General features: G+C 38.0%; 1 protein-coding gene across 1 annotated transcript in view; it reads right to left on the reverse strand.

Moving 5' to 3' along the window:
• Positions 1-10,444, reverse strand: part of DYNC1I1 (dynein cytoplasmic 1 intermediate chain 1) — a 234,361-nt gene that overhangs the window by 20,236 nt on the left and 203,681 nt on the right. Inside the window, exons 14-15 of the mRNA XM_024212904.1 lie at positions 7,742-7,882; positions 2,057-2,182 (exon numbers count right to left, since the gene is read on the reverse strand). Coding sequence (XP_024068672.1) covers positions 2,057-2,182; positions 7,742-7,882 — 267 coding nt within the window. The remainder of the gene's footprint in view (positions 1-2,056; positions 2,183-7,741; positions 7,883-10,444) is intronic.

Raw genomic sequence — 10,444 nt, forward strand, 5'->3', positions numbered from 1 at the left:
GCGACCTGGGCGGCCGAAGATCCGGCCGCCGCGGTCGCTGCCGAAGAAAATGGCGCCCCCCAAATCCTAGCGCCCTAGGCGACCACCGAAGTCGCCTAAATGGTTGCACCGGCCCTGCCTAAGTGTACCTACATCTGAATTACTTTTAAGAGGGCTCTTTATGAACTGACATGGGGGTGTAATAAGTTAAGCTGCTGTTATTCACTATCTTCAACTTCTGTTCTCAGGGCCACCAGGATGAATCCCTATTAGTGATTTAAACTGGCACTCTGATTGGTGCGTGTGTCTGCATCTGACTTAGGCTAGCTCTAGTAACTCTTAGTAATGACAGAAGTTGCCCTGCTAGGGTATCACTAACCCCTTGAACCCTTTTTTAAAAAGAGAAATGGGAATCAACGAGGCAGCAAGCGTGGGGGGGAGGAATCCTCGTTGTTCCTCCATTTCCCCATATGTAAAATGAGGAAAACGATACTGAATGAAACAATGAATTCACACTACCGTGGCTTTTTTGGGTAATGTTGATCGCTAATTTGGCTCCTGAACCACTGAGGTCTGAGTATCACTGGTCTTCATTATACAATACTGATCTGGACTCTCAGAGCTGAATACTGATTACTCGTTTTTTGCAAGTAATATAAGTATGCCTTTATCTTTCATGAGGAGTGTATCCCTGTGCTTTATTTTGCAGGTAGGATTTTTCTGATTATGCAGAAAAAAAGAAAAAATGTAAATATTACTCCCTCTGGATAAAGTCCATTTTCTCGTGATTAATCTTGCAGGGAGAAACAACCTTATATATGGTTTGGTGTATGATAAGTCAAAGAGACATTTCTATAGCCTGTCTAGACTCTAGACAATAGACAAGACCAGACTATATTGTCATTGCTAATATGGCAATAGTCTGTCATATCACTTAGAAAGGAAAAAAACCCATCACTTCAGAGAAATAATACAAAAATAATAAATAAATAAAACAGCCTGCCCTGCCAGCACTGCAGTGGAAATTTAAGTGTAATAACTTTAGACAATTTAGAAATTATATAGCAAGAAGTTTCAGCAGCCATTTGTAAGGAAAGGCACCTCCTGCAAAAGCATATGCAATCCAAAAATGTGAGTCATGCTCAAGCAATTTTGCTCTGGGCCATAAAATCACTTTATGTGAGTTACAGATAATACTCAATGTATTCTGTAATGTTTCCCTACTGTGTAGAGATGGATACCCCAGTATCCTATCACAGATAATGATGAAAAACAAATTCTCTACATAAAGGCTGATTGCTCAGAGATTCACCCTTGACTATTCCAAAGAATTGTAATGCAGGCTGAACATTTCATGCTGCATTCATCAACAAAGAGACAGGCTCCATCCATGCACAACATACTTCAGCTTAGTTTTTGTAGTATGTAGTAGGGGAAATTGAAAACAGCCTTAAAACATGGAATATTTATCCTGCTATTTCACACCACATATGCATCTGCTAACCCCCAAACCACCACCTCTCCGTTTTCTGTTGTTGGAGCCACTGTAAATATTCAGGCAATGGTGTCAGGGATACTGACTGGTGCTTTGCATGTCATGATGAGAAAAATCTGTATCAGTAGATAAAGTGGAGCGGGTCACAAAATATGAGTTACTGCAATGCAAAGGCGAATCCTAGAGGTGAGTGTTTGGAATATTATTATATTATATATCTTTTGTAACCTTTTCTATTGTCATGTTTTATATTCTTTTATCCCTAGTAAACGTAGCCAAAAACCAAACACTTGTTGACATTAAAACATAAATAGTGAGAATAAATCACAAGATATTTGAACAAGATTTCTTCTTCAGATCTGGGATTAAACAGCTACACTTAGCTGTATTTAAAGGTACATTTCAAAGTTGTGTAGCACTCCAAATCAATGACACCATTAAAAACCACCTGGATCGCCAAAGGGACGTGTCCTTTTCATGCACATAAATGTATGATGTTTTCTAACATTCAGTGGTATGACGAATATTGGACAAATATGACAAACAAACAAACAAAATAAATAAATAAAAAAGAACAAGTACCTCTCCAACATCATAGATCCAGATGCGGCCTTCTGAATCTCCAACTGCTACCTCTTTCCCAGCCTGGGCCCAACGGACACGATTGAGGGCAGAAGCTCCTTCAATTGTCACACTGGCTGTTGGAACCTGTTGCATCAATAATAATGATGTTAATGAAATCATGCTGTGAGTGAATCAAATATGCTAGTTTAGAATGTTATTGTTTCAGTGGATGAATCACAAGTCCCTAAGAATTACACGAGGTAACATATATCCCTTGTGTAGGGGGAGAAAAAAAAAAGATTAATTGTTTCTTCAGTCACATGCTCTACTGAGTTATGGGAGGTGGGAAGATTCAGACAGACTGTTTGGGAGGCGTAAGGGAGACTTTTTCACAGTAAATGGGCAGTGAGTGACACAAATATTTTTTTCCTGGCTGGAGACATGCAAAACCACAGCAGCTTGTTTCTCAATATGCACTGACTTCTGATCAAGAAGTGAGTTAAGAATCAACTGAGTGTCAGAAATTCATAAGCTTAAAGATAATACTAGAATGGGGCTTGAAAATTCACAGAACGGTAGCAGCGTTTATGAAAACCATATTTTACTGACCTACGTCAATGTTTTGGTTGTAGTTTTGTATTTCAGTGGCAAGGTAGGACAGAAACAGAAGAAAATCAGTTCAAAACAAGACGTTTGTAGTTTCGATACTATTCTTTCCCTTTTTTTCATTCTTCCTCAATGGTAGGCCTTTGTGCTTCATGCATAAGGCTCTCCATTTTCAGTTTTTACCGATTTTTACCCAATTTTTAGACTACTGATTATGTTACAAAAATCCAATACATTTCATTAGGTAGCTGCATTTATGTTAATAAGTCTAAGTGTAAATGCAAGGCTGTCTGTTAAAGTAAGGCAATGTAGTGGAAGATACACACATGTGCATATGTGTACGTACTGTTAATGTACAGTTCATGAAATAAACCACAGCGTTAAATGGCATGAGGTATCAGTGAGAGTAGGAAGCTGAGCCTTTGCAGACTGCCTGGGAGACTCCAGCTACAGTCAATAACCATGCACAGTCACTCGTGCAGCAGAACAATTACTCTAAAGCTGGGCTATTTACCTAGCACCTCAAGATCTGGAAACTCACTCAGTCCCCTTTGTTACAGACTCTGACTAAAGGCTGCAAAACCAAACTAGTACCTCAGAACAACAGGGTTGGCGTGCTAAACCCTCATCCCTGTAAACTACTGCACTACAGTGCCCTTGAGCCTCCCAAGAGAAGTTAGAATAGATCTGCTTACACAGTAATTCAGAAATAATGTTGGACAGCAATCAGAAAGCAGGAGATTACCACATCTTCTTCCCTGCCCGCCCCCCATAAAGAAGTATTCAAATGCAAATAAGCCACTGAGCTTCTCTCTTCATTGGTTCAGGCCTTGGTCCCATCAATGCTATATGACCAATGAAAGATGGCATTTCCTGTAACTCCTCATCTCACGTATGAGTTATTAGGCCAATTACCTGGCATAAAGTAGCAATAAAAACTATCATGTGATAATACTGTATGCTTCACCCTCCTCATCATTGAAGTCTCTGCAATTCTTTTCACTCTTAAGGCTATATTAATTTTATATAATTTATAGAAAAAATCCTCAAACAGACAAAACTGAACACTAGCGCAGTTACTTAATCCATTTCACCAGTTAGTTTTGTTTCTCAGAAAATTAGTAGATCAAAGATATACAAGTTCTTTCAAAGGAGTATGTTTCAGACACGGAATTTTAGCTATACCTTTCAAAATGCTGAAATATATACAGGTACTCTACCTCTGCTTTGGGTTAATATAGCATTATTCCTGTGTTGCACAGACAAATAAACAATGGGAATGCTGACCAATTCAGGGTCCTATAAATTAAAATCTTCTAATGGTTTAGTAAAAATCATTCCCACTCAACAAATTTATCTAACAGCATCAAAGCAATCATGAAATTGTTCGAAAACATTTGAATACCCCTCCTTTTTCCTTTTGTACAAAGAGATATATAGTCATTCTACATTATCTTAAAATAGATTTGACTGCTTTGAATAATGATAGTTTAAATTACACACACCTATTTAACATTTCAAAGATCTGAATTTACCTTATAATGGTTATATGACACCATTAGTTATGTTTTTAAAGTTATATTTTAAAATACTTTATAAATTATCTAAAGTTATAAACTGACGCTTGTCAGATTATAACCATTTTGGCATATGAATTTAGCAGATAATAGACTGAGAGATCACTCACCAAAAAATACAACTAATAATTCAGCTTTTAATTTTTGTTGCTTATATGGTGTTAAAAATAACTGTTTAGAGATATCTTTCATATCTACTTCACAAAATAAATGCCATCTACATAGTTTCAGAGCCAAAATACACAAGCCATGCAAAAGAAAATACTGTTGAAAGCAACATAACAGAGCAGCAAAGTGGAAAAATATCAATAATTCTTGAACAGTAATCAATAGAGATGACTGAGCAATAACCTAGATGCTGATTCTACCTTTAAGCCAAGCAAGAAAAAATGTTGTGGACACACTACTGGGAAATCAGGATCTTCCATCCTAAATTTAACTGAAAATCTGACTTACTGATACCTCTAAAACTATTATACAACTTGCAGGAGAGTAAAGAAGTGTTGGGGAGGGGGAGTTAATGTTAAATAAATTAAAAATGATAACTTTCATTGTTGTTATAAAAACCAAACATGTTATCCACAAACCAGAATGCTACATGTGATTAGTTCAGCCCTTTTTAAAGTTTGATTGTGAGAATAGTCAAAAGATTATGGTCATTTGGATCAAAAAGCATCTAGAGTCTGGGTTAGGCACTTTTAATAAATCAAAATAAAATAAATTAATACAGAGAAGAGGACTAGTAGAAATTGTATTATATTTCAAGAAATTGGAAGGTTTTTTGTAAGTTATTTAAAAACCGGTATTTTCTCCATCATTTTTCAAAATAATAACTAAACATTAATGCAGCTGATTTCCTAAAATCAAATAAAGAAAAAACTTAATTATTAATAATAATTACCAATCTTTTATATAGCACTTTTCATCAGTAGATCTCATTAAAATCCATTAATATATTTGTTATTTTCCTCCATCTGTATTTGACATCTATTACTAGAAAGTTTTGTATGTTTAAACACAGCTAAGGAGTCCCAATAATTTCCCAGGTTAGTCATCTCATTTTTATTACAATGACTAATGAGTAAAACTCTGAAAAGATTTTTCATTAGTAAACAGAATAATTCGTTCAGATCCTTTAATAATCAACTATAGATCATCATTATAACCTAATTTTAAGCTACCAGGCAAAGGGTCAAAGAAAACATTGATCACTTTCAGTTGTAATTTTTAAAAGAATTGTGTATGGTTTTCTTTCACTGACTATCTATCTGATCTGCTTTCCTTGCGAATCCAAAACTCCCACTGATTTAGTTTCTGCTAGTTTATGATTTCTAGACATTTTCAAGTTATTCCATCACTGCTTACTAAAGAACTGGAATAGTAATTTTTTCTTCATAGATCCAAATTCAACTCTCATGCTGATGTAAATCTGTAATAATACCATTGACTTCAATAGAGATTTACACTTATGTGAGAGCTGATTTTGACCCTTACGAATGAATATTCTTTGTGAAATTGCTGGCGGCTGAGAGGGTGTACAGAATGCAGGAACAAACTCTGAATTCATTTTTGTGGACGCTCATTCGCCTTTTCTTACTCAAAATTTATCTGTAAGCCTGGTAATATAGGGCATGATCCAGCTCACTGACTTCAATGGGAGCAGAACCAGGCGGCTCATGGTAATTACTTGCGGTGAAATCTTGGTGCCACTGAAGGCAACAGCAAAGTCCCCATTGATTTCAGAGGGGTCAGGATTTTACCAGAAAGGGTTATTTTTTTCTTTTTGAAATGTTAACAGGTTTTTATGTTGTTAAAGTGGCATTAATGAGAACACCTGAAGGATATGTTCCTCCCCCTCCCCAAAAGAAATTCTGAGGAGAGTCCTCCTGGATATCCTCCAGCTGTATGCTTTCTAATTAAAAAGGCTGCAGTACTTCCTGCTCAGAACACTTCAAAAGGCATGGCTGCTCCACGTGACAATACAGTTTTCAGCATTTGTTCCTCTTACCTGTCCACACTTATTTATGGCAAGCAGCACTGATTTGGAGACCATAAACTGCACTTGTATTTTACTTTGGCTGAAATGTATATCTATCATGGTTACATGAAAGACATAGTAATAAATGAGCTAACTTTAAAGAAATAATGTAGGAAATGGGGAAAATATTGGCATTTGTTCTCGTTTGTTTTAGAAAATGAAAATAACTTGTTCATTAAAATGTGACCTTATTTTTAGGCTGATTTTTTTGTTTTGTTTTCTACTTTTGTACTATGCCATTGAAAATAAAGTTAGTGCTTGGGTGATGGAAAAATATGCATCTTGCTGGTATAATCAAAACATACTGGTCATTTAGAACAGGGATGGTTCTTATAGCAAAGATTCATCAAAGGAAAATTCAAATCAAGATTATACTCATTCATTCAATACCTAGACATATTTTTAAACATCTGGAGTCATAGTTTCAGATTGAAATTATACCAAACACAAAAATAAAGAGGAACATAAAATCCATACTATCTATATTTACGAAGGAGGCTGCTTGATTTTTAAGTACAGTATTTGCTACTTCATCTTTGCAAAGAGTTCTCTTATTAGCCCTTTCTGTTTCAATGGGGTTGAAAGAAATGTAAGAGGTGGTGGGAAACACATGGGCATCATTAAGTTCCTAGCAGGTTGGAGGTACTGTTGCAGGGCTGTCAAGCTGTGACAATTTGCAGGAGATGGGGGGAAAACAATTATGAAGGAGAGTTAACGTTCCATTGAAATAGACTGAAGACATAACAGAAACCAAATATAATAATCATTAATAATAAATAAATAATAATAATGAAATAAAAACAATCCTTCATCGTAAGAGCGAGCGACTTATAAAGCTTCCTCAAAATCGATCCCAAACCAGGAAGTCTCACACTCCACCTGAGTGAGACTTGGCAGATCTATGGTGTTGGTACAGGGCTGTCAAGCTGTGACAATCTGAACGAGGGGAGACAGTGGGATTTTAAATGTCTCACTGAAACCGTGCACCAAAAGAAAAAAAAATCACAAAATGGGAGAGATTTTTAAAATCTGCCTTGAAATAAATCCAAAGACAGGGAGTATCCTTCCCAAATTGGCGAAACATTATCTATTTGCTGCTCTGTGCTTGATTTTTGGAATGGGGATTGCATTATTTCCCTTCCCTCCCTTCCCCCGTAAATTTAACTTGTATGAAACATACAAGGAGCCTTGAACCATACCGGGGGCGGAGGGAGATTCAATGTTTCTTAAACGTACAGGAAGGGGGAGATCAGTGTCCCCTGAAACGTACACAAGGCGGCTGGAGCCACGTCTCCTGAAACATACAAGGCGGGCAGGCCAATGATCGTCGAAACATACAGGGAATGAGGGAGTTCAGTGTCCCTTGGCGGGCACAAGGAGGAGAGTGGTTGGTAGCAGCAGGCAGAGAGGCAGGGATCTCTCCTCCTCTCCCCCGCCCCGGCCCGCGCAGGGTTAAGGGCTCCCCCCGCCACCCCGCCTCACCTCGGTGTCATTATTCAGGTTCCACAGATCCAAGCGCCCCATCCCGTCCACACAGGCAAAGAGCGCGGGATGCACTGGTGACCACATGACATCGTAGACATAGTCTGCATTGTCTTCAAAGGAGTAGAGCGGCTTGTTGTGCTGTAAAGCAGAGAGAAGCATGAAGACTTCGTGGCGCTAGTGCTGCCTCGGGCTGTCTGGCGAGTCTAATTAAAAACTTTGCACATTTACCAAGTGTCATAAAACTTCCCCAGATGAAAGGTCCTTGCAGAAGGTGGGACTGGAGCTTTAATGGGGCAACAACTATCCAGTGGCATAAATAAAATACAGTGGGGCGGGGGGGGGCAAAGGGTGATTGGGTGGGGAGCTGCTGAGCAGCCTCAAATATAGCTCGAGACATTCCACACAGGTACACAGCGCTGCTGCCCCTTAGCTCCCGGGCCTATTTTGGGAAGGGGGGGGGTGTTTCTGGGCGAGGGAGCGCTCTGCATGTTGCTCACACAAATAAATCAGCTTTGTGGGCTGACCTGATAAGGATCACGAGATTCCCAGGGAGCAGCCGCCCATGGGGGCTCCTTGCATGGAAGGCAGCGACTGCCACCTAGCGGCGCTTGCACTGTTGCAGCGGCCAATTAGCAGCCTTTGCTATTTCCCAGTTGCGGAAGCCAGACAAGGGGTATTGCTAAGGGGAGAGACCGACTGCCGAATGACGCGATATCAAAGGGTTGCCTCGCTGAATTCTTTGTCTGCTGCTTCATGGGGTCATTTCAACTGCTTATATTGCTCTCACTCTGACAGTGCCTCCTCTTCTTTCCCAGGTGATTCAGATTATTCCAGCGATGGTAGCTGGATATTCCAAAACTGGTTAGAATTCAATTTTAAAATGGGGGGGAGGGGGAAGCAGGGAGACTATAGTTGCTACATAAATCAAGTGGTGCAGATCTTATTTTAAGCGAACATTGTCATTTCAAAACACCTTAGAAGTCAGAGGCAAGTTTGCAAGTACACCAGAAATAAAATGTAATTGGACATAATGAATTATTCATCACATCTGGCTTCTCTTATTCTAATTTTTGCATAATGCCTTCACTAATCCCTGATCAATTAATGTAAAATGAAATTTAAATGATAATGAAAACTCCAGAGATAAGAGAAATTAAGTATTCTCATAGCCTGTGACAGAAATCTAAACAATGGGATTTTTTAAAAAATGTCTTCCTCATCCACTCAGCTGTCTGTAACAGCTCTTTGGGTTTCTTTAATGCCTTTATAAGCAGGGTATGATAGAGATCTGAAGAAAGAGAATATAAGAATTCGAAGTTATGATTCTACCCTACACTTGTAAAGGGACTTTAGTAAGAGGTAAAGTATTACACAGAAGACCCTCAGAGAGACAGGGTGGGTGAGGTAGTATCTTTTATTTCACCAACTTCTCTGTTGGTGAGAAAGACAAGCGTTGAACCTTACACAGAGCTCTTCTTCAGGCTTGAAAGCTTGTCTCTCTCACCAACAGAAGTTGGTCTAATAAAATATATTACCTCACCAGCCTTGTCTCTCTGATATCCTGGGACCCATTGGTCTACAACAACACTACATACAGAAGACCTTTGTTAGCCTATTTTTATACTGGTTTTAAATATTTGGGGTTTCTGAAGAAGGTCATTGCAGAATACACCCTGTCCTGATAATAAAACAAGGGAAAGAAAACATAGATTAATGCTGGGAACACATGAAATAGCTCAGGCGGTTGTAATTATTTGCTAATAAGCTACTGATAACACTAACCGATTTGCATATAAAAATTGTGCAATTTAAGGGCCTGATCCAAAGCCCATAGAAGGACTCCCATTGACTGCAGTAGGCTTTGGATCAGGTTCTAGAAGAATACTTTAAAATTAAAAATAATATTTTTAATGAACAGTTTCTTACCTGCATTATTGAGATCACCATTATTTCTAAAAGTGAAGGAACTGAATTTTTACTTATGCTGTTTCTTTTTGCATTTTATTAATTTTTGTCAATAAAAATAGAGTGCTCAGCTTCAACTCTACTTAGAGTTTACTTCGTTTGTTTCATTTTCCATCATCCTGCATTACACATTGCTGCCGTGTTTAGGTTTTATATATTATATATGTATGTGTGTATGTATATATTCCTCCACAGTGTCTGTGAGTGTACACACAAAACATGCACACATGCTGCCAAGGAATGTATGTGTTTTCATTGCAATATAAAAAGAATGAATGAAAACATTTCTATCCACCATAGGTTTTATAACAGTATATTTGCAGATTTAATTACATGACAGTGTCTTTTTAAAACACAAAGGCATTGGACAGTACTTATAGGCCTCCTTTAATTCTGTTTGAGTCAATGGAAGTTTAGCCACTGACTTCCAGTGGAAGCAGGATCAAATGTTCATATTTGGCCTTATACTTTTGTTATTTCATAAATGTAACAAATATTTTGTTTTATTTTTAAGTTGGAGCTCAAGATGAGGAATTACCTCAGTTTGATGTGCACTCTTTCTAAAAAGGTTAAATATTGTCCTCTGGAGTCTTAGTGTTGCAAAAACAAACAAAACAAACATACAAAAATAGGTTTCAGAGTAGCAGCCGTGTTAGTCTGTATCCGCAAAAAGAACAGGAGTACTTGTGGCACCTTAGAGACTAACAAATTTATTAGAGCATAAGCTTTCGTGGG

This window comes from Terrapene carolina, unplaced genomic scaffold (genome assembly GCF_002925995.2).
Source record: "Terrapene carolina triunguis isolate 2854851 unplaced genomic scaffold, T_m_triunguis-2.0 Scaffold84, whole genome shotgun sequence".
Taxonomy (NCBI): domain Eukaryota; kingdom Metazoa; phylum Chordata; order Testudines; family Emydidae; genus Terrapene; species Terrapene triunguis.